Source organism: Pogoniulus pusillus, chromosome 25 (assembly GCF_015220805.1).
Source record: "Pogoniulus pusillus isolate bPogPus1 chromosome 25, bPogPus1.pri, whole genome shotgun sequence".
Classification (NCBI taxonomy): Eukaryota; Metazoa; Chordata; class Aves; order Piciformes; family Lybiidae; genus Pogoniulus; species Pogoniulus pusillus.
The window spans coordinates 11,572,157-11,597,346 of record NC_087288.1 but is presented as its reverse complement, the minus strand read 5'-3'; the positions used below and the strand labels follow the sequence as shown (position 1 = coordinate 11,597,346).

The following is a 25,190-nucleotide window of genomic DNA, read 5'->3' as shown; positions in this document are numbered from 1 at the left end:
GAGAGACACAGTTAACACCTATCTATATATTATTATAGTGTTTATAGTGATTTTGCATCACTACAGTAATGTAAAAATGCAGATGTCAGTGCATTAATAACCATAGTGTGCTGTGATGCTGCTTCACATACACCCTTTTTTACAAGAATATTTTCCTACAGGGAAATTTCCAAGAAACAGATAGGCTCTGGTTTAATTAGCAAAAGCACAAAGTATGTTTATTATATGTAGCTAATAAAAAACTAAATCAGCATATTCCCAGAACTTTAGTTGGTACTGTTAATGATTCTAAGGTTATACACCATTTAAGTGCAGCGTTTTGCACAGCAGCTTGGCATACAGCAGGAAAGTGACCTTTATCCCCACTGTTAGCTCATGATATAATGTACATTGTTAGTCAATAAGAGAGATGGAGCACGTATTTCACAAACAGATTACTTGGAAACTTGATGGACAAGTCCTTCCTGGGATGGCCACGGTAGCTGCTGTTTAGTATCTGCTTTGTCAGCTTAGCAGTGGTAGAAATGGCTTCTTCCTTCCATTGGCTCTACAGCTGCTGTGCCACAGGATTTAATCCACCCATAGAGTCATAGAATGGTTTAGGTTGGAAGGCACCTCAAGGATCATCCAGTTCCAGGCCCCCACCATAGGCAGGGACACTTCCCGCTAGAACAGGTTGCTCAAGGCCTCATCCAGCCTGGCCTTGAACACCTCCAGGGAGGTAGTGGAGCACGGAATCACCAAATGTGATTGAAGATCCCTGGACAACCTCCTGCCCACCTCCCTGGGCAACCTCTGCCAGTGTAAGCACACAGTTGCTGTCTGGGCTGCACTCACACTGCAGGCTCATGTTGAGCACCATGCTGAGGGGCATTTGTTTTTGTTCTCCCAAACATCTGTCTAGATGCAAAGCAAGTAAAGACAAACAGAGCTTTCCAGAACACTGTTAACAGCTGCTGCTTTGCTGTGTGAATGAACTGTATGGAATTAACCTGTAAGATTTATCCAAAAGTGTTTTGGAAAGTCATGCTTGAAGTTTTCCATGCTGCTCTATCCTAATCACCTGTAGCAGTGACCTGCTTTTCTCAAGCAGCCACCGCTGCTCTGTGTTTCTGAGGAGACTATGGTCTGCTCAGGACTGATTAAATCAAAACACTTCCTCTGTGACTGCCGAGTTTTAGCGTAGGGACACAGCTTTTGAACATCACATTTCAAGCACACTGGTATAAGCATTAGTATTAGCAGGAGAGGCCACTGGATTTTGCTGCTTCCTTCTGGCACTATTCAGTTTGCAGCATTAAAGGACTCACTTATGCTGTAACGTACAAATAAGATCTTGTCTTATAATGGGCAGAAGCAATGCTTGGGGGCAGGAGTCACCTTATTGACAGAATCTCGGAGCCACTCACACCAGGCTTTCTTTATAGTCTGTGACAGAAACAGGCACTCTAAGGATGGCATTCATCTAATCAAGTACATCCCACTGTAGGAGGAGATAAACCACATTGCAGGCTCCACTGACAAAGCTGATTAGATCTTCACTGACTCTAAAGGCAGACTCATGATCTGAAGATGTTTGTGTGTCAGCTACCAATTCCCAGGCATTACTCCCTCCCTTATTGTCTAGTTGAGGCTGTGGTTTCATGATCAGCATCAGCATCTATAGGCAATTGCCAGTGTAGGGTCACAGACTTTTCCCTGCCCCAATCACACGGTCCTGGGTGTCAGCTCTAGCAGTCCTGCAGCCCTGTGTAAATAGGATTAACTTGCCAGGCTAGCTGAGAACTAATGCTGAAGAAAAATAATTTGGGTCTGGTTGCTCTAGCAGGCAGAGTTGATAACCCTTATGGCATCACATGCCCTAATTGCTAGATCTGAGGCCTCGTTGGGGGCAGGAATGTAATTTCTGAAGGGGAGAAGTGATTGTCCATTTTTAGCTGTAGCTTATAGTTGGATCAGCTTAAGTTGACCACAAAATGGCCTCTGTGGAAGGCAGTTCTGAAAAGTAAAAGATTTTTGTTACAGAATATGAAGATATTTATGCTTAACATAAAATAGAATTCATCCTTGAAAGGAAAACAGCTGATGAGATTTGGCACACACCCTCATACCTCCATCCTTATATGAAGGCCATATTTGGTGTATGGGGAAAGGAGCAGGTCTCAGAGTAGAGACTGCATCATGTTCCAAATCACAGCATAAGCTCTGGGCAGAGACTAAGCTAAATGACCAGTCGGAGAAAAATCTTACTTCTTCTCTGAACAGAGATGCTTTTCATAGAATCCTAGAATCAACTAGGTTGGAAGAGACCTCCAAGCTCATCCAGTCCAACCTAGCATCCAGCCCTAGCCAATCAACCAGACCATGGCACTAAGTGCCCCATCCAGGCTTTGCTTGAACACCTCCAGGGACGGTGACTCCACCGTCTCCTTGGGCAGCTCATTCCAATGCAAATCACTCTCTAGGGCAACAACTTCCTCCTAACATCCAGCCTAGACCTCCCCTGGCACAGCTTGACACTGTGTCCCCTTGTTCTGTTGCTGCTTGCCTGGGAGAAGAGGCCAACCCCACCTGGCTACAGCCAGTTGTAGACAGCAATGAGATCACCTCTGAGCCTTCTCTTCTGCAGGCTGCACACCCCCAGCTCCCCCAGACTTGTTATCTGTAGAAAATGTTTAGTGGGTGCAAATGTGGGTTTAGGTTACCTTAATTACATGACAGAATTTGCTAGAATGGCTTCTTTCTAAATACTTGCAGCTTAGAAAGGGCAGTCTGTCATTAGCTCGGCTGATGATCGCCTGTTAACCTACAGAACTAGATGGGATCTAATGAAAACACTTTAATCAACAAAATCAATGGTGGTTTTAAAGCATTATTGCACAGATATAATTAATTTGTGTCATAAAGGGAAATTCATCCATCACAAATTGATATAACTGATAATTTACTATTGAAATGGTAAAACATTGAGCAGAACCCAGTCCTGTGAAGGGCTTACATAAAAAGATGGTGCATCATGAAGACAGAAAGATGCAGTTCTTGCCTGAGGTGTGTTGTGGCAGCAGAAGCAGCAGGGCTGTGTTGGTAACTGGCTGGAAACACCATGTGCATCTGGGCTCCCCACTGAGGATAAGCCTGGGGCTGCCCTCCAGATCAGACCTGTTGGTGCTGAGTCAGAGTGGGAGCCTGTCAGCCTGTCAGCCTGCCTTGCAGAGGCTCCATGCCTGAACATGCCCTGCTGCTCCTGTGCCACCAGGCTGTTTGCTCTGCTGCAGGCAGGCCTGTCCAGCAGAGTAGAAGGGATAGGATCTGTCGTATCCTGTGCTCATGGGTGTTCCAGGAACCACCCTGTAAGCAGCACACATACACAGCCAGCACGATGGCTTCTATTCCAATGTGCCTGGGGAACTTCCTCTTCCGAGCCGACACTGTGCTCATACCAGAGTTCTTACGCTGCCTATTTCAGTCCCTGGGACTGAACTCAGATCTTTGCCCACTGTGCCCCTGATGTCCCCGAGCTCCCAGGAGGCATAAAGGACCCATTTCTCAGGGCAAAATGTGCCATCATGGGCCATTTCCTCTTTCACACCATTACGGAGGTGTTCTGCAGCCTGGCACAAAGCTGCACTTGTTGAACTAGTTTCAAGCTGACTTTTCAACTGCATGTGCATTTATGAGCTCCCTACAGGATTAGCTGTTCTTGAAGGGACTTCTAGGGACTGACCTCAAAGGGTGTGAGTGACCTTCTGTGAGCAAAACGACCTTCAGGAATCCTGTGCTAATCCCTGCCCCCAAATAACCAACTGAAAATACTGTTTCTTGGCATATTCTCTGGCAGAGCCTGATACTGTAGGTAGGTGGATCAAGCAACACCTTTCTCAGTGTGTGTCATAGAATCAACTAGGTTGGAAGAGACCTCCAAGCTCATCCAGTCCAACCTAGCACCCAGCCCTAGCCAATCAACCAGACCATGGCACTAAGTGCCTCATCCAGGCTTTGCTTCAACACCTCCAGGGACGGTGACTCCACCACCTCCCTGGGCAGCCCATTCCAATGCCAATCACTCTCTCGGGCAAGAACTTCCTCCTAACATCCAGCCTAGACCTCCCCTGGCACAACTTGAGACTGTGTCCCCTTGTTCTGATGCTGCTTGCCTGGCAGAAGAGACCAACCCCACCTGACTACAGCCTCCGTTCAAGTAGTTGTAGACAGCAAGGAGGTCTGCCCTGAGCCTCCTCTTCTGCAGGCTGCACACCCCCAGCTCCCTCAGCCTGTGCTCACAGGGCTGTGCTCCAGGGCCCTCACCAGCTTCATTGTCCTTCTCTGGACATGTTCCAGTATCTCAACATCTCTCTTGAACTGAGGAGCCCAGAACTGGACACAATATTCAAGGTCCTCAGCAAACACCCATTAGTGTATTGATACTCACTGCCATCAGTCCAAGAGAGTTGTCTTAGTTTACAGGTTGTGATCTGACTCTTTTATTTCCTAACAATAATAAGAAGCAGAACAATATGATTTATTAGAAATACCTTATGAAGTATAATTTATATGTAATTATATATAATTAAAAATGTTACCAGCCAATCAGCTGCAAAGATTTTTTTTTTCATTCCAAGAGGCTGCCCAGAGAGGTGATGGAGTCACCATCCTGGGAAGTGTTCAAGAAAAGACCAGATGGGACACTTAGTGCCATGATCTAGTTGATTGGCTAGGGCTGGGTGCTAGGTTGTACTGGAGGATCTTGGAGGTCTCTTCCAACCTGGTTGATTCTATGATTATATGATAAGGACAGCTACTAAAGAGAGACATTGCCTGCAAAAATCACAGCCAGAAATGTGAGAGCCTTGGAGTGGAACAGATGGAGTCACATTTGCCTTTATTAAAAGCACACAGGTCTGATGATTGCACAGAAAAGGAATCAGTTAGGTGTCAAAAGAAGGCAGTCTGTAATATCTGACTGCATTAGCAGTTTATAGTCAGGGTTTCACCTTTTCCAAGTGGAAAGGTACAGAGTGATGAAGAACACTCTGTGGCAGAGATCTCCTCAAGTGGAACTTTGCTCACGAATTGAAAGGAAAAAGCAGTGACTTTACCCAGTGTATTTGCTGAGTAATAGTGAATCTCCCAACTCAAGTCCTGTTTCTCCCCACAGCGCTCAGCACAAAACATTTTGTCTCAGAACAGGCTAGCAGCTTTGTATTCAGCCTTTCCCTGTCTGGTGTGGCATGGAGCTGCATGCCAGAGATTCAGTTACTTTTGCTCTCAGCACGGTATTTACGGTAAGTAAACAGATTTGGAGGCTGGTCCTTCCCCATATGTGGACCGGAAGCTGAGCTGAGAAAGAACTCAGTGAGTCATGAACAATGCCTGGAAGCCTTAAAAAGAAGAAAAACCCAAATACCACAAAACAAAACAACACCCACCCCATCCCCCTCCCCCTAGTCCTCCCTACTTTGAAGACACAGTATTCTCCTCAAAAGCATAAGCAGGAACAAAATGTTCTCCTGTAACACACAGTTTATGGGTTCATTAAGTACCTTTATCAGTCACTTTCCCATTAATCTTGAATTTTATAACAGTGCCAGATGGCCAGCCCTAAATTTAAAAACTATCCCTGTTCCTCTTTGATGCTGCTGTATGGTAACACAACAGAAAAGCCCAAGAACAGCAGAGCAGAACACAATGGTTTATGAGAAAGTGGTAGTGACACAAAGTCTTGTGTGGTCCAGCTGTGGGTTTGTGCCTGACATGCCTGGCAGCAGGACTGGGTTGCTACATGGGATTATTCATCAAGGTCTGAGTACTCAAAGCCAGTGAAGACATCAGTTAGCTGCTGGGTTCCACAGGATGAAACTATGCACCCAGTCCTATTCCATCAGGGAGTAGAAGGCCTGAGGAGCCATTAATACCTCCTGCCTGTGAGGAAACCATGTCCTCTCCTCCCACTCTCATGAGGTATATAGTCCATGCCTTCTGGCTTTTGGTCCTGAAATGAATTTAATATTCATCCTGGAATAGTAGAAAGAAAAGCTATCCCCAGACAAAGGCAGGATCAAAACCATGCTATCCTGTAAGGAGAAAGCAGCAGCAGACTGACCATCTATATAGTATCCTTGAGAGGAGGTCTCCTGGTCAAGAAATGTTGAAAGGCTCACGAGCCGACCTGGACATCGTTTATACAAAGAACCCAAAAAGCCATAAGCCACCTCCTGTAAGGCAGTTAAAGCTTCTGACACAGTCATCCTCAATGCCAAGTAAGTTTTATTCATAAATTGATATTGATACCCTGTTTATTTCACTCAGGAGGGGACTGAGTAGTTCTAATGAAGAAAAAAACTATGACAGCATCAGGGGGACAACCAGCTAACACTCCAACAATTCCTGAAGTTCAGACAAAGAGAAACTCCTTTTCTTCCCTCTTTACTAGCTCAATTCCACTGGATTAACGTAAATCACTGTAAAACCCACCCCACCTGCAGGAGTGAAGAAAGGTTTGAGCTGGGCCAGTTTCCATGACCTCTCGATTCTAAATTTGGGCAGTTTTCCTTCATTAACCAATGGCCTTGTGTGGGGACGAGGAGAAGAGGCCACGGGTATGTTTTGCTTCAGTGCAATTGCAGGTCAGCTTCCTGATAATTTACATCTTATTAAATATTGCAGCATATGGGAAGCCAGGTAGATGGGGAGAATGTTACAGCAATCTAATTACTGACTCCTAAAGTACTCTTTATGATGTTCATTAAAGCATTCCATGTGGGTTCCTACCACTAAACCAAAAACATATCAGACCTAGATTTTGACACATGAAGAGTCTCACAGAAGATAGGGTTCAGGGTCACAGGTCAGCACAGCAGTGCCTGTGGTGCCCAGGCTGCGTCTGCAGTGTGAAGGGCGTAACACTGTAGCCCAAGTGAAGAGGGGCAGAGCAGCACAGTTGGCAGATGAGGACTCACGGAGACTCTGCCGAGCTACCGGTCTCAACTGTGCTTGTTGGTAACTCATTTTCTTGTGCAACTGTGAACAGCTTCTTTTGTCACTTTAGTAATGAAATGAGACTAGCTGTCGAACTCCAGCTGTCAAGAACCTTCATACAGACCATTTGGAATCTCCAAGTATAGCAACAGGCTTTTACATTCTTGCAAGATCTTAATTTTCAGGGCATGACTTTTCTTACTGTGCCTATGTATCAGCACACACACAGCTATACCTGCATACAGCTATGGCTATTTGTTTCCTCGCTCTCCCTTTTCTACCCATGGAATATTTTGGACACTCTTTTACCGATTTGCTGGCTCCCTGGAGAACAGCAGGCAAAGAAAGGAGTTATCTCTACCGTCCTGTAGTTTTTGTGGCTTTTCATGAGCACATTTGGGCGATTTTCCCGAGCGTCTCAAAATAGATGCTCTCCCTCTCTTGTTACACCGTGTTTGATTCTGTGGTGCCTCAGCACTATCCAGACAAAGCCAAGGCTTCAACACGGACAGACGCGGGAAACGGACAACCTGGACCCGCGAAAGGTCGCCCGAGTGTGCGGGGCCAGCGGACAGAGCCCCACTGCGGCCCCACCTAGGGCACTTCCCGACACCAGGGCTACGCGGTACCGCCGAGAGGCTTATCTCCCCAACGCACACGCAAACCAACCACGGCGGCCAGCGGCGCAGACCCTGCGCCGACTTCCCTGGCGCTGGTCAGCTGCCGGGGCTCGCCTCCAGCCGCGCCGGGCGCACACAGCAGTGCGGCTGAATCCTGGAGGCCACGGCCCGACGCGTGACGTCAGGCCCCCCTCTGCCCTCGCCTAGCCCAGCGCAGCCCCGCTGCGGCAGAGCGCCCCCGCCCGCGGGCACAGCCACGCCCCGAGCGCGGGCCGGTGCGGGGCCGTGTGAAGCGCACCTTTTGCACGAGTCCCGCTCGCCGCGGGGCGGGGCTTGCGGAGCAGCGAGCGCTGGCGGCGGCGGGGGAGAAGCCAGACTCAGCCAATCAGCGCCGCTGCTCCCGGGACGTCACCAGCGGCCCCGCCCTCCCCCTCCGGCAGGGCACGGCAGGGCGGGGAGGCCGCGGCCAATGTGCGGCATCAGGGGGGCGGGGACGCCTGTCGCGAGGCCGCACGGGCCAATAGCGAGTGAGGAGGGGAGCAGCGGAGGGCGGGCAGAGCCACGCGGGGGGGCGGTGGCCAATGGGGCGCGGGAGGAGGGGCGTGGCCGTGCCGGCTCGGGTTCCGTGTGGAAAGAGTGAGGGGGCTCGGGTGCAAAGTTTGCTCGCCCGGCGCCTGTCGAGAGAGGAGCGGCGGCTCGGCCGGCGGCGGCGGGCAAGGGGCCGCGTTCACCCTCGGGGCTGCGCTGCACCCGCGGGCTGCTCGCCGCGCCAACCGACGGTTGCTCTCCTCGCGCCTCCACCGGGCCGGGCCAGCAGCCGCTGCCCCGGCGCGATGTGCGGGGGGATGGCGGCGAAGGGGCCGGGCGGGCCGCGGTGGTGGCAGAACCGACGGGCGCGGCTGCTATGCATGCTGGCACTCACCTTCCTTTTCTTCGTGGTGGAGGTCGTGGTGAGCCGGGTCACGTCGTCTCTGGCCATGCTCTCCGACTCCTTCCACATGCTCTCTGATGTCATGGCTCTAGTTGTGGCGCTGGTGGCCGTACGCTTCGCCCAACGCACCCGCGCCACCAAGAAGAACACCTTCGGGTGGGTGCGAGCTGAAGTGATGGGCGCCCTCGTCAACGCCGTCTTCCTCACCGCCCTCTGCTTCACCATCCTGCTGGAGGCCATCGAGCGCTTCACGGAGCCTCATGAGATCCAGCAGCCGCTGGTGGTCATCGGCGTCGGAGTGGCAGGACTCATCATCAACCTGCTGGGGCTCTGCCTCTTCAACCACCACGGCGTCGGGGGCCATGGCCATTCCCATGGCCACGGGCATTCGCACAGCGGCAGGCAGCACACCCGCAGCGGATCCAAGCCCGAGCAGCCACCTGGGGACGGGGAAGCTTCGTTGCACCGGGAGGAGACCAGCACCTTGGTGGAGAACTGCAGCAGCTCCAACGGGGTTAGCCAGGAGAAGCTAGGTAAGTCCTGCGACACCTCTGTCCCATCCCAGGCATAAAGGTGTCAGAAAATACAGATCCCTTCCCTGAGAAAGGTGGTGGGCATCTTGGGCCCATCTAGTGCAAGCTTCATGGAAACCTCTCGTCCTTCCTCCTCGGCGAGAGGCAAGAAACTCTCTTAGTGGTATTCTCGGGCACCCTCTACCTCACGCCTTTCCTTCAAGTGCTGAAAGGAATGCCCTGAGTTGTGTGCATGTCTTGCAGACAGATTGGAGCATGAAAGAATCTTAGGGTAAAGCAGGTTGCCTTAGAGAAAGTTGGTGCCGTTAGAGAGGCACATGACAAGTGTTTTGTGCCTAGCGACAAGCTGTCACAAGATGTTGTCCTAACGCCTTCTGAACTGGCTGCACATCAAATAAAACACAACTCAACACCTTGGTCCTGACAGCCGGGTCTCTATTGGGTTGGCTATTGGCTACTTGAGAAGCTAATATCAGTCAGTCTAATAGACTGAAGTACATCCCGTGGCAGTACTGTCATACATCTTCATGACATCTGTATTAATAGGAAGAAGTCGTGGAAATTACCAATTAGAACTGTGGAAGTCATGTAATAGGCACTAAATGTGGAACTCGCTGGTGTCAGAGTACATGTGTCGGTGTCGTTTCTTTGGATTAGTTTTCTTCACTTTCTGAAGTACACACCTTCCCACTCACTTGCACATTGAGATAAATTTAAAGCCTTCCCTTCGCAGTTGTGATCAAACTGTTTTGTGGGAAGAACATTTTTGTGGTGACTTTTTTTTTTTTTTTTCTAAATGGATCAAGAAAACTTATTTTGAAGTCACTTGGTCAAAGCCAGGTCCTGTGTTTTAAGGGAGTGAAAGGTGAATAATTGCAGTTTCTGTGCTTTGATTGTGTGGCGTCGCCGTCATCAAGAGGAAGGCATTTCAGGCTTCAGAGCTTATGTCTTTTTAGGGTGACATCAGGAGATCGCTGTTTAAGCTTAAATTGAGCTTTAATTGAGCAGAGTGAACTTCACTGTAGTTTCACTTTCTCTGTGGTCAGAGGTTGCAGTACACATTTGAGAAACTTAACAATGTCTCACTTTCTTCAGTGTTTTAGCTCTGCATTGGTTTTTAAAAGACAGGTTTTGCAAGAGGATGATAAAGTTCCTCTGAATATAGTACACAGTTTTCTTGACCACGTAATAAGTTCTTAATGTTAGTTTAGTTTCAGCAGAGGTGTTCTAATAATTCATTTCAAACAATGTAAAATTCCCTTAAGCACCAACCTGATAAATCTGGGTTTGTGAATTGTTCTAGAGTGCTGAAGATTTGTGCTTTTAGCCAAGTTTTGAACTAGCTATGAGATAAAATATTAACTTACAGCCTGAATTAAAACTTATACCTCTTGAGCTAAGTCGTCTGGAATTTCTCATAGGTGCCCTTCTGGCAACAACAAATAATTTGTTGTGGGTATTTAGGTGGTAGTAGGACATAATTTTGGCCATGACAAAACTTTGGAAGAAGTTTGTATTTCCTTCTGTGCCCTGTCATGATTATGTAATAGATGGAGTTATTCATAGTTTACCTATGGAAATGTTACAGGGAAGGGTGCTTGGAGACTTGTGAGAAGCTACAGGAGGTGTAGGATGAGGACTAGGGAAACGACTGAGAGTGGTACTATGCCTTCATTGGAAACTGTAAGAGAAGGGTGGACTCTGATACCCTAAGGCAGAAGTGGAAGGCTGGTGATAACCTCAGGGGCTAGTCCTGCACAAGTATCTTATGTCATATGTGTTACATTCTATGTGTTACATTTAAATGAGCACGTTTCAAATGGACCTGTGTTAGGCTCCAGGGATACCTTACTGTGGTCTTTCAGTATTGAAGGGGGCCTATAAGAAAGATGGGGAGAGTCTTTTTAGTAGGCCAGTTGTGACAGGACAAGGGGTAATAGTTTTAAACTAAAAAAGAGGAGGTCTCCACTGGGAAGGGAGAATTTTTTTTGTAGTAAGGGTGGTGAAACATTGGAACAGGGTGACCAGAGATGTAGTAGATGCCTCATTCTCAGAAACATTCAAGGTCAGGTTGGACAGGGCTCTGAGCGACTTTATCTAGACAAAAATGTCCCTGCTTGTTACAGGGGGTTGGACTAGGTGACCTTAAAAGCTCCTTCCAACCCAAACCATTCTATAATTATTTTTTTTTTTATCATTAAAAAAGTCTCAAGAACTTTCTGGGAGCATATTCCTGTTACCTACCCTTACAGATAGGTCAGTCAACTTCCCAGATCTTCTTTTCTCCAAGTATTTGGTACATAGCAGACCATAAGGAAAGGTATTCTTTCCTTGCTGTCATTGTGGGCCCTGAGGTCTGAACTCTGTAACTTGAGAGACTTTCCTCCAATTTATTGATTTCTGTGGAGAGTTACGGGTCTTGTATTCCATAACTCCTAGAAGTTATGTGGAAAATGTAGCTGGAGTTTTAGGACAGAAGTGTGACGCATGAGGTTATGAGCCTGAGGCTTGGAACTGACCCACTCAGCTGCCTTCCTTGGAGTCCACCACTTCTTTATGATTGCAGAATTGCAGTCATGAGAGCAGAGTGGCAGAAGCTGCAGGTCATGCTAACATGTTAATGTTTACAAAGCTCTGAACTGAATAACCACAGAAGCAGTAAAAGCTCCTTGTTTCAGATTGTCAGGACAGTGGCCAGCACCTATTGCATTTCTTTAATGCTGGAAGTTTTCTGTCCAAAGAAGAGCTATTGAAGAAAACTAGGAGGTTAATCATGTGAAATACTTGCAGTTTTGAAAATGAGAAGTGTTTTTCTTTCAAAAAACATTCTTCTTTGTACTTATGTATGCATTTATTCCTGTGTAGCTAGTTAGGTGTGATGGGTTGGTAGTACCACAAACAGTTTTGACAAAGGAGGGCACTAATATGTTCATTTATGCATTACATTGACCATGACCTATGGCTCTGGGCATCCACAGCTATGTGTCACTCAACAGCTGCACGTCACTTAAAAGTACTAAAAATATGGGTTTAATATGTTCTAAAATATAAATAACACTGGTTCAGAGCCTTTGAAGGCTTCAGTGATAACTTGCAGTGTCCTGTAGTGATGGCTGATGATAAATTCTGCAGTTTAGACTGAAAAGCTAAGCTCACTGTATCTGTCCGTTCTGCTGGCTCTCTGTGTCGTCTCATAACTTCCTTTTCCTTGAATGCAAAACTCTTCTGGGACTCAACTACTAAGCCTTTAGTAAATGTTACTATAAACCAGTATCTATACAGCTTTTGAGCTTCTGGTCTGGTGAATTTTGATACTAAATGGCAGTGCAGTCTTGGGGTTTAAGAGAGACTTTAGCAATGTGCTCAGTCTTCTGGCTTTTCAAAAGAGGGAACAAATATAAGTTACTCTGCTACCTGTCTGCCTTTGTTTCATATCTATCTCTAATTCTGAGTTTTGTTTAAGAAATGAACAATGTGTCCTTAAATGGTTAAACAGCTGGAAAACGTGAAAACAGTTTTTCAGTAGGTTAAAACGTGGTCATCTTCATGCTTTGTCACTCTGTATCTTTATGCTCCAAGTGGAAATAATTGCCTTATAAACTATCTACATCCCTTATTGAGCCAACCAAATATTTCCCAGTCAGAGAAAGCATTGCAGAGTGTTATGGGTAGAGTTGCAGGCTTTTGACTTTTGTACTCAGTATGGCAATGTTAACATTAGTTATTGCAGAAATGTGTCATGTTATAAGATGTGCCTAATCATGTTACTGTCTTCTTGTCAGGTGATATGAAAGATGACATGGCTGACCTACAAGTGAATGGGAACGCTGGTCATTATCCTCTGGATGTAGAGGAAGTTGAAGAAGACTCTAGTGCACAGCTTAACATGCGTGGGGTTTTTCTGCATGTTTTTGGAGATGCCTTAGGTTCAGTAATTGTGGTAGTGAATGCCTTGCTCTTTTATGGGTTGTGGAATCCATGCCCCAAAGATGGGCCCTGCTTAAATCCGTGCGTCAATAATCATTGCGTGGAAAATGCTACTTTATCCCAAACACTCGGCAGAGCAAATGGTTCTGAGCAAGAGAGCATTACCGTGGCTGGGCCATGCTGGTTGCTGTATTTAGATCCCGTCCTTTGCCTGATCATGGTTTGTATACTCCTTTACACAACTTACCCATTACTTAGAGAGTCAGCCCTTATACTTCTACAGACCGTACCCAAACAAATAGATGTGCATTCTTTGAACTCAAAATTACGCACACTTGAAGGAGTTGAAGCAGTCCACGAGTTACATATTTGGCAGCTAGCAGGCAGTAGGATCATTGGCACTGCTCACATAAAGTGTCCTGACCCTTCCACATACATGATGGTGGCAAAGCGCATAAAAGAGATCTTTCATGACGAAGGGATCCATGCGACTACCATTCAGCCTGAGTTTGCCAGTGTTGGCTCTGAGTCGGGAAGAGGGAAATGTGAGTTTCCTTGCAGGACACAGTGTGCTTTGAAGCAGTGTTGTGGAACAGGAGAAGATAGTACCGGGAAGAAGACAGAAAAATCTTCATCACTTAGTATTTCTTGTTCAGAAGTTGTCATTGATTTTCCCAAAACTAGGAGGACTAAGTCGGAGAGCATCCCTTCAGTTAAGCTAGAGGCAAACATCGATCAAAATGAGCAGTTTGAATCATCTTTGTAACTCCCTGAATGGTGCTACCTGAGTTTTGGTGACTTTGACAGCAGCTGTATTGCAAGAGGAAGAGACAGACGTTTGAGATGCAATTTTGCCAAGTAGTGTAATTGCTGAAGTCTTTGTTCTTGTCATATTGCTAAATCTAGAGTGCTTGTTTTAAAGAACATAATGTCACTGTCATGAAACAATGTGTTTGTGTTGACTTTGAGACAGACAGAAAGTACACCAATGCTGTAACAACTTCAGAAAACCAGTTTCAACATTTCAGCAGACACTTTTTGCTGTGCTTCAAATGAAAATAGGGTTTTTTTCCAGTGAAAAGGTGTTTGAAGGATAAGCATGTAGGAACTCAATTTGTGTTACAGACTTCTTCTTCTTGGACCTAATCTTTCTTTTAATATTTGATTTGTAGATATTCTAATATATTGTTTATTTAGAAGCCTGAAGGAAACCAAAGTTCATAGAACGTTTTTAAAGATATAACTACTTAAAACTGGAAACCACTGCAGTTTCAGATATTTTTCTTAAGTCTATATAACAACAAATGTGAAAGCTTTTCTAATGAATTTATCGTATAGCATATCTTAAAGAGAACATCATATGATTACTAGAAAATGTCCCCACTTTTTCTGGTAAGGTAGTGAGGTAATTAAAATCAACTGCTTGTGAAAATAGCAGACGTGAAAGGTTTTTTTTCTCTCAGAATGGAAGTTCAAGCTACTGTATTTTGCTCTGTAATCGAGACCTGAGACTGCATTTTCTGGCAGTTTTCCTTATTCCCAAGCTGTGTCTGGTCATAAAAGTCTTTGAAATTGAAGGAATCCTTGATTCCAGTGCTATGAATGAAGAGATGTAGCTTCATTCTCAACTGATGCTCAGTGTACTAAGATAAAAATTAGCTATGTCAGTAAGTACTCTGTTGGGAAAGGTCTGCCAAGCACAGGCTGTATAATTCATGCTTTCAGGCATCAGCAGTAGCCTCCATAGCAAGTCATTCAGACGTGTGTTTTGCTCGTAGCTAAGTGTGTAAGCATTTGCAGTGACTATAGTCCTGGTCTCAGCTGTGTCCTCAGGAGCCTGCCTCTGACTTTGAAGGAAATGGGCCAGGGAGTAGGATTTTAATTGGCAGTGTTTCATACTCTTGAGTTGTTCATGTAGCTCATAATTGCACTTCTTAAGTGTCCAGATCTATGGTTTAAACTATGAACTTAGTTAATTGACAACTGGCTCTAAAGAAGCTGTTACAGAAGCTGTTACAGTATGCTGCTGGTTTACACCTTAACAAAGGAGAAATTGGCCTATAGACATTGTGAACTTGGCAGAGACTAGAGTTGGAAAAGATAAAACATGCAAGAAATATAATTTAAACCCCTGACCCTTTCAATCCACCTCAAAGTTATGTATGGGAAATAATATCCTGTGATTTAATTGGCTGCTCTTATGCTCAAAACTGGAAAACAACTCAGATCTTCCATTGTTTGATGACTCTGGACATGATAAACACTCTGCTTCAATCTCCCTGTCTTCAAATGAGAATAATACCTACCTCACAGGGGTGTTGTGAGGCTTAATTCTCGTGTGAAGAGCTCTGAGATCTGTTACTGGAAGGGTAAAATACTAAATCACATGTTATCTACTTCTGCAAATGTATTGCAATAGCTAGGCACAACAGAGGGAACTGAGGATAGTTTGGGCCTTATGAGATTCTTTCATGCTGTGGTTTTCAGGTTTTTAACAGTATTTAAATGTAGATTTTTTTAATGCTGTTCTGTTAGTGAAGGGAATGTAGCTTTGTCTCCAGATACAGAACACCTTGCTAGTTTGCATTTCTAATACATGTCTTGTAAAATAATTGCTCCTGAGTAGTTCAGAGTAGTCTGCTGCTCATCAGACTTGGATCAGCCCAGGTTGTGTCAGTGGTCTTACCCAACTTCTCAGCAGAGCATTACAGTCAACTCTCGATTATCCATGGGTGGATTACCAGTGTTGTATATCAGCTGTGCAAGCCGCAGGGCAGGACGAGCTCTGTATTGCGTGCCAGTGCGCTGGACAAGTGCTGGTGCCAAAGCATTGGAAGAGTGGAGGAGATCGGTCGGGTTTGGCATGAGCCCACTCCCACAGGGCTCCTTAGCTTGGGTGTGGCACAGCGCTGTCCAGTTGGTTTGTGCCTCTTGGCTGCTCAGATGTATTCAGAGAAATCTCTGGTGTGTGGATGGGTCGATTGAGTGTTATGCTTGCTTGGGGATGGTAGTGGCTCACAGCCACCAACATCGCTCTCCTTTTTCTGTGTTTATTGTTGTATAGTCTCATAAACTAACTTAAATATGTTAATACAGTATTTATATATGTTTTTGTTTGGTCTGAATTATCTTAACTCTTCTGTTACCTGTATATGATCTAGAGTTGACTGTTGAATGAGATATTGTATTTGCAGAATATGCTACCACTGCTAGTATTAACCAAGTGAATGCTGAAATCAGAGAAGCCCTTTTTCTCTTATTTTTCCCCCTAAATGTGTAGCCTTGCTTTTTATGGTTAAACTTTCACTAATTATTTTGCTCACTAGTTTAAAATGGGTCTCAGTCATTAGTGTGAATTAATGAGGTCCTGCTGTATATCAGGAATGCACCATGGAACTGCAGTTCTTTGTTAAAAATAAAAGCCAAACCACAACAACAAACACCCCAAGACAAACCATAGTTGCACTGAGAAGCCTGACTTCTCACCTATAAAAAGAGAGTAACTAGTGAGTCTTGACAGTTGCTGGCACTGGTTACCAGGCTCAAGAAGTGCATCTGAATAGATGGAGTGGTAATCACTGATTCCATTGTAACTATTTAATCTTTTGGGGTTTGCACCAGAAGTCATATTTTTCTATTTCTGTGTCCATTGCAGGCAATGGCTAGCTTAAAGTCTCTCCCCTGCCTTATTGTTGTTATCAGGATAGGATACAGATGTGGTGATGATGATGATGGGAGCAGAATGGGGAGTTTTGTGGCCTCTGGGCCATGTGCAGTGTTGCATGTGCAGCAGCAGCTGGTGGTAACGGAGCCCTTCAGTCTCATTAGCCCTGGATGGTCACTTCCCTGAAAGCACATAGCCAAGCGAAGGTGGTGGCTGTACAGCAGCAGGAATATGTTCCTTCTTGCTGTAAGAGACCCACCTGTAGCCTGCTGGCTTGTCATTTAGCTTGGTTTCATTTGACCTGACCTGTCTGTGCTTACACAGACTGGGTGAATTCCGAAGATCACGTTCCAGAATACGGGGAGCACTGAAAAACACTGCACAGTCTCTGTTGTTTTGTTTGTTTGTTTGTTTTCCACAAAGCATGAAACTAGTGAATCTCATGTAAGTGAACACTGCAGTGGTGGGGAGCTAATTGTATTGTGTATCACATTTCTGAATTTTTCAAATAATAAAAGAGAAAAGAAACACTGCTTTTGCAGGATTGTGTTTTTTTGGTTTTCAGTGTCAAGATTCTTTATGCTTCTGCTTAAATGCATCAGCTTTTTATACTTAGTGCCTGTCTCATCATGCTATTTTTAGAACCATTTCTTACATTGTACCTGCACCTAAGGTGCAGTCAGAACTAATTCAAACTCTGTGGGCTAGTGAGTACCTTGAAGCTCTACTTTTAGCAGAGTAAATTGCTTCTGTGGAACCCCTTATAATTTTATCTCTATTGTTCTCAACATCCATTCTAGGCTTTTAGTAATGCCTATTACTACTGCATCATGGTATTTGGTGTGAACATACACTTAGTTGTGTAAAAGACAAAACTAGCCCCAGCTTGTGACTCACAAAAGTCATGGCCAGGCCTCAGTCTTGTCTTCATAAATAGTTTCACCAGGCTGACAAGTAGTTACTTGCAAAAAGGAATTAACTGTGGGAGGGAGTCCAGAGCTTCTGCCAGTATAGCCTGGCTTTTGAAGAACAGCTTCATGGTTGTATTAAAATAAGGAGTACTGTGCTGTTTCTAAATTAGCTGCAGAAATACTATCTGTTACAATTCCAGGAATTTATTCCTTATCTAAAAGAACCTAAAAAAAAACAACTGAATGTCCTAAGACTGGCTAGCAAGTTTAGCTAAAGTGATGTTGCTGCTTCCTTCTGAAATTGGCCATCTGATGGGGTTTTTTAAAGTCTGCTGGGTGGAATCTGGGGAGGAGGGATAAAGATTCTTGCTATTCTCCTTCCCCTGCTTCCTGCTTTGGCTGCAGCTTCTAATCTCTTCAGCTATGGCGAGTCCATGGGGGTACAGAGCAGTGAATTTTTGTAGCTAGAGTTGCACATGGAGGGAATGGGGAATACTGCTAATTATATATAAAAGCATATAAATACTCTGACTATTTTAGTTGCATAGCATAGCATCAGTTACGCCCTTTTCCAGTATGCATTTAAATTGTTCAGCTCTGTAGTAACTTCTTTTTCCTCTTTCTTTGCTGGATGGGAAGAGGTAGATGCTCCATTTGCCTGAGCTAAGGCCAGCCTTGACAATTTTCCAAATCAAACCTGACTTTGCTGATAACAGTTGGTCTTGGTTAGTCCTTATGACCTTTGCTTTGTGTAGTTAGCTGCCTCTGAGGTAAGGTACTGTGTTTTAGCAGGCTCACATTTATGGTGGGTTTTTTTCACTCATCAAGTCACTTAAGTAGTTGAAGAGCAAAACCACAGGACTGAAAATACCTTTGACCTACCTGACTAAAAAGCACAGAGGATTCATCTGGACACTTTATTTTCATATCCTGGGTCCCATTTCAAGAAACATTGAACTGTACTCCCCTGTACTCAGCACTGGTCAGGCTACACCTTGAGTACTGTGTCCAGTTCTGGCCTCCTGAATTCAAGAGAGATGTTGAGGTACTGGAAGGTGTCCAGAGAAGGGCAGTCAAGCTGTTGAGGGGCCTGGAGCACAGCCCTGTGAGGAGAGGCTGAGGGAGCTGGGGGTGTGCAGCCTGCAGAAGAGGAGGCTCAGGGCAGAGCTCATTGATGTCTACAGCTACCTGAAGGGAGGCTGTAGCCAGGTGGGGTTGGTCTCTTCTGCCAGGTAACCAGCAACAGAACAAGGAGACACAGTCTCAAGTTGTGCCAGGGGAGGTCTAGGCTGGATGTTAAGAGGAGGTTGTTGTCAGAGAGAGTGATTGGCATTGGAATGGGCTGCCCAGGGAGGTGGTGGAGTCACTGTGGCTGGAGGTGTTGAAGCAAAGCCTGGATGAGGCACTTAGTGCCATGGTCTGGTTGACTGGCTAGGGCTGGGTGCTAGGTTGGACTGGATAATCTTGGAGGTCTCTTCCAACCTGCTTGATTCTATGATTCTGTGAAAAATAAATGGCATAGCTGGTGTTCATTGATGATATTTCTTTTTGCCTTCTTTTAACATAATGTTGTGAGGAGTGAGGGTTTTTATTTGGTTGTTTTTTTAACTTTTAAAGTACTGAGAAAATAAATAGAGCTCTTGAACGTCAAATACTTTTAGTGGGGATTTCTTTCTCAGGACAGTGCCTAGAAAGAAATTTGACTAGTAGATAGGCACTTTCTCCATCTTTCAGAATCTCAGAAACAAATATAAAGAGCACAAGCAGATAAAGAGGTTAATAAATGGATTGTGAAATGATGGCCTCTACTTGTCTGGATTCCAGGTGCAGTTAAGAGAATAGCTGCTCAGTTCTAGGCTGCCTGACCACTGCAAGGACCAGATCCAGCATCCAGAAGAATTCATCCTTTCTGCTTCTGTACCAGAGGCTTTGATCTCCAGAGGTTGCCACAGGAAAAGGGCAGCATGGGAGTGAAGCTGTGTCTGACTTCAAGCAAGTGAGCATTTTAGCCAGGAACCTTTTCAGTCTGATCTCTGTTAGCATCCCAAACCTGCCATGGTTTTTGCTGCCAAAACTGTGGTTAGCATTTGTATAGATGTATTTTTGTGTTGCCTTCCCCCCCCCCTCCTTTTTTTTCCCTGTTATGAAAGTCAACACAAACCCTGAAGTAGTGCTCAGCCCAAATTCTAATTTCCCCCCTTCACCCAAGCTCCATTTCTAGTCACAGAGTTGGTAGGCATCCCAGCATTTCTCTCACACCAGCTAGTGCTGCAGAGAATAGCCATGGCCATGCTGTGGAACAGGATGTGCAACCTGCTGGGTTTCCTGTGTTTGTGCTTATGTTGCTGGCCTGAACTGAGGCTTGTCCTCCTCCATCTTCTCTGTTAGTGCTGCTGGACTCACTAGGTGAATTTGTTAGATTTCAGTTGTTACATTAGCTTTGCTGTGGGTTGGCCTACATTTGTTTCATCGGTGTTCTGCAGTATAGGCAAAACCTCAGCTGAGTGAGATCTTCACTTGCTGCCAGATTTTCCTGCTTTAGATTACAGATCCCAGGTGCAAACATTTGCTGCTGGCCCACTGCAGATGGTGCCAGTTGAGGGCTGCAGCTTGTTGATTGGTTTGATGTTACTGTGTCACTCTTCTAGGTGAGAGTGCAGCTCAGCAGGTGTACACAAAAGACAGCACAGTGAGTCTCAGCAGGTTACTGAGTCCTGGGCACTTACCCTATCCTGATGCTCATCCCATGCTTTAGGAGTACAACACTCCCACAGATAAATGCTGCACATCTTGCTATACCCTCAGGATTTTTTACTGCAGGTAGCATTGCCTGGAGACACAGTGCTGAGGTGTTTTAGGACTCTGCCCCCAGGCAGTTGTAGGCAAGTTCATTTTCCCTTGAGAAAGGGATTATATGAATTAACAAGAACTTGGGTCATAATTTTCACTTGTATTTTTGTGGCCATGTAGGAAAGTTCTGAGCCAAGTGGATGAGACTGGTTCTGCATGCTTCCAGCTGAGTGTAAAGTGAGGTTGAGTTAAAATACTAGGTAAAAAATCCAGGCTGAAGCAAGTTCATGCCTTAGTAGCACAGGTCTTAGACCTTTAAGTCACACTCTTCTGAAGGGATTTGCAAGTAATATAAATTGAGCTCAGCTGCAAGCAGTTGAGCTGCTCCTGCTTTGCTGCTTCTGCCTCACAGAGCTGCCTCTACCTCACAGCTCTTGGACAACATGTTCTACTCTGCCTCGTGCTTCAGACCAGCTTAACCCTGATGTTTTGGGCTTCAACTACATGGAAACTTAAGTGCTTCAAGTTTCCCAGGAGAAGGCATTTAAGTGCCTTACGACATGGTGAGAAGTGCCACCAACATGGTGCTGTCTGCACATCTGCAAGAGATCCTGCCTGCATCTCTGCAAACCTCCATGCCAAGAGGAACCAGGATCCGATCAGAGATCATCTGCCTCTTTCCCAGCACCCTGGGAAGATCTGGAAGCCTCTCAATGGCCAAGCAGTTCCAACACTGCCACAAAGGAGCCAGGACTATCTCGACATTTCTACTCCCCCACAGTAAGTAGCACAGACTTTCCTTAGGGCTCCAGGCTGCCTATTTGTAAGTCTGGCAGAGCCATTTTGTGGCTAAACTTTTCCAGTTTCCTGATTCTCCTAAACAAATGAATTGCCCATGAGCATCCTTGGGAAGATTTTCCTGATGGAATTAGAACCCAAATGTAACTCATTTGTATAGAGCTGTGGGTGGGGCTTTCTGGAAAGAAAAATACCTACCTCTTCTATTATTCCTGCCTCATTGCTTGCCACAAGTAAATCAAGCTTAAATAACTGCATACTGATTCACCTTGCATTGCAACAGTGTATGCTGCTCTGGGAAAAAAAACCCAAAGTGCCATTGAACCCATAGTTCAAATGCTAGTGCCCTTGGGTGGCCTTTCTAAAATTATGTATGAAAATGGGGTCATGTTGAAATGTGTCTCTGCTGAAAGCTGTTTGGATACTAAAGTCTACAGCTTCTGCCCTGGGTCAACAAGAGGCTGTTTGTCTCTCTTGCAGTGCTCCCGATCACAGGTGCATTGCAAGACCAGGATCAGAGGTGCTCAGGATTGCTGACCTCTGCTCAGACAATTTCCCTAGCTATTACTGCATGTTTGGGAGTTTTACAGCAATTATGTCACACAAAAAAGGGACAGGGGCTGGAGATCTTTAGTTGTTTGTTTCTGTGGTGCTTGGGGGTTTGTTTGTTTGTTTTTAAGAATGGAGAATTTGATGTGTGAGATTGTCCTGGGTTGGGTGGGACAGAATCACAGATCAGCCATGGGATGCAGGCCGTTAGCAGTTCTCAGCCTGCCAGGATAGCTGACTGGCTTATGAGTGTATCCTAGACCATGAGCCATATATATCATTAGACCATATATACCATTCAGTATAAGGGAGGAAGTTTGCTGAGGAGAGAGTCTCCTGCTTGAGCTTCCTGATTTGGCTCATTTGCGCTCCTTTCCTGTCCTTGAGGACTGTCTTCCTGGAGTGTTGTGACTGCTGTGCTTTTGCTAGGTGGAATGTAGCTGTGTGTATGGTACATACACATTCACATTGGCATTAATTTGGCTATTTCATTAAGGCTGCTGGCATTTCAGCTTGTGGGGTTTCTCTCCTTTTCCTGATTCTCCTTCTCCACTGGGGAGGGGTCATCAGCTCTGATGGTTTGGGAGTTACCTTTCCCCCCCTCCCCTTATGAAATCATCTAGACTAGACTCCTCCAGCTGGGAGTATAAGGAATGAAGCTTTATATCACAGTTTAGCACAATCTACAAGCAGATATTTACAGTATTTACAGCTATAGACAGAAATAGACAAGTTAAAGGTAATACAGAAACACAGCAGCCCTCCCAGAAACCTGAGTCCCCAGGAGGGGGTCCCAACCACTCTCCACCTTCTTTCCACCTCTCTACCTTATTCCAGAGTATACCTTATGGTCAAGGTGAGCTGTAAAGATTGTCAAGGGGGTTTTAGAAGCAGAAGGATTAGTTATACAAAAGAAGCTCAGGGAGAAAGCAGAGACACCAGCTGCAACAGAGACACACACACTCTGTTTTATCTGTGTTTGTGTTCTTTCTTTTATACATCTCAGCAAGCCTATGAGTGCAGCAGACATCACCATTGTTTCCTTTTCACAGCCTATCATCTAATTTCTCTCACTAAAATATTCCAGTTAGCCTCAGACTTGCACATCAGGTGACAGAACAACAGATATGAGCTAAAAGTAGATCAGAGTTCTTTGCCAAAACTTTGTGCTGTGGTGATGTTGGGAAAGCAGATCACTTCTGCGGTGGCCACTTTGGTTAGCAGAGAGCAAATAACATTATAGTGTCAATGAGAAAGACAAGCAATGGAGTGTGTATGGATTTTGCTTTTTCACTGTAATTTGTCATCCTCTCAAGCTGTGTGGTGGGGGTGATTATGTTCTTTGGTCTACCTCTATAGCTTTGCTGCGCTTAATGATTTATTACTGTGAGACCTACAAGTGCTATCTGTGCAAATCAAAGTTAAAGACATGGAAAAAGAAAATGCCTACAGAGATCACAGCTGAAACTGACTGAGAAGGTAGTCAGTGCAATGCCAGCTGTTTGGTCAGGAATAGCTAATGCCAAGTACCAAGCTTATCAGGCTGTGCTATTAAAAAGGTGTAGAATAGAAGTAGTTCTGGTTTGCACCTGTGAAGCACCCTGTATTAAAATTGAAGCATGGCAGGAGTAATGTATTCCTGCAGGCTATGCTGCTGACAGTGTTTAAATATTGATAGAGCAGGATTTCTCCAAATGACTTAAGACAAAATAATCATAGAATCAGCAAGGTTGGAAGAAACCTCCAAGCTCATCCAGTCCAAACTAGCACCCAGACCTAGCCAATCAACCAGATTGTGGCACTAAGTGCCCCATCCAGGCTTTGCTTCAACACCTCTGGTGACAGTGACTCCATCACCTCCCTGGGCAGCCCATTCCAATGCCAATCACTCTCTCTGCCAACAACTTCTTCCTAACATGCAGCCTATATCTGCTTTGTCACAGCTTGAGGCTTTGTCCTCTTGTTCTGTTGTTGGCTACAGCCTCCCTTCAGGTAGTTGTAGACAGCAATGAGCTCTGCCCTGAGCCTCCTCTTCTGCAGGCTGCACACCCCCAGCTTCCTCAGCCTCTCCTCCCAGGGCTGTGCTCCAGGCCCCTCACCAGCTTTGGCGCCCTCCTGTGGACACATTCCAGTACCTCAACATCTCTCTTGAATTGAGGAGCCCAGAACTGGACACAGCACTCAAGGGGTGGCCTGACCAGTGCTGAGTACAGAGGCAGAATAACCTGCCTTGTCCTGCTGGCCACACTGCTCCTGACCCAGGCCAGGATGCCATTGGCTCTCCTGGCCACCTGGGCACACTGCTGCCTCCTGTCCAGCTACTATCTACCAGCAGCCCCAGGTCCCTCTCTGCCTGGCTGCTCTCCAGCCACTCTGTCCCCAGCCTGTAGTGCTCCTTGGCGTTGTTGTGGCCGAAGTGTGGAACTCTGCACTTGGCCTTGTTCAATCTGATCCCATTGGTCTCTGCCCACCCATCCAGCCTGTCCAGGTCCCTCTGCAGGGCTCTTCTACCCCACAGCAGATCCACACCTGCTCCTAGCTTGGTGTCATCTGCAAACTTACTGATGCTGGACTCAATCTGCTGGTCCAGATTATCAGTAAAGACATTGAACAGGATGGGGCCCAGCCCTGATCCCTGGGGCACATCACTAGTGACAGCTGCCAACTGATGTGAAGGATATTAACCAAATCTGATCATCCTGGGCTTCAAACTAATTTGTTTGAAACTCTTTGATGGGCTCTTTCTGAAGAATGTCTTTACCAAATTGGCTTCAGAGTGTCTTGCCACCACCATGTGTCCAGGTGCCATATGCTGGCTGACTGAGCCAGTGATACTGTGCTTCCCTGTGGTCAGTAAGAGTGAAAGACTTCACATACTTGATAGAGAGCATTAAAGAACTGGAAATGTGAGGAAATGCACTGAAGATGAGGTTTGATTAATTCCCTACACCTTTAACCTTTATCAAGGAAAGGATTTTTCACCTGTAAATGTGATAAATCACCAATGCTTTTAGAGGAAGAAAAACTTCAGCTTCACTGAAATTTCACTGAGGCTATGTACTAGGAGTCTAAGGGGGCTGTTTACTATGGAAGTTGGGTAGGGCCATAATGATTGTTGCAGAACCACTTAGAAGCCTGCTTGCTATCTTGTAGCGTCTGTGATAAATAGGTTATAAATATCAGGACATGCATATAGGCCTCATGTCAGACTGCAATCACCTTGCACACCTGCAACTCTTGCGCGTGGTTGTGCTGGGATGGCCCTGGGCAGATGCAGAGGGACTGATTACAGGGTCTTGGCTGGGGGTGCTGAAGGCAGCCCCATGTTTTATCTCACAAAGCAGGCCAGCACCACCCTGCCTCTCCCCTAGGCAGCAGAACAACCCGAGAATGATTGAGCTTAGGCTTGAGTAGGCTCTGACCAGCAGCACTGTGACACCTCTGTATGCAGTAGCAATTTACTGAGCCCTCTACCATTGGTCACTGACTCAG

General features: G+C 45.7%; 1 protein-coding gene across 1 annotated transcript; it reads left to right on the top strand.

The window, feature by feature from the left end:
- The first annotated feature begins 8,276 nt into the window (after positions 1–8,276).
- On the top strand, positions 8,277–17,180 carry SLC30A1 (solute carrier family 30 member 1). Its single transcript, XM_064164453.1, has 2 exons — positions 8,277–9,059; positions 12,842–17,180. The coding sequence occupies exons 1-2, from the start codon at positions 8,429–8,431 to the stop codon at positions 13,750–13,752; spliced, it is 1,542 nt and encodes a 513-aa protein (XP_064020523.1). The 5' UTR covers positions 8,277–8,428; the 3' UTR covers positions 13,753–17,180.
- Positions 17,181–25,190: the final 8,010 nt, after the last annotated feature.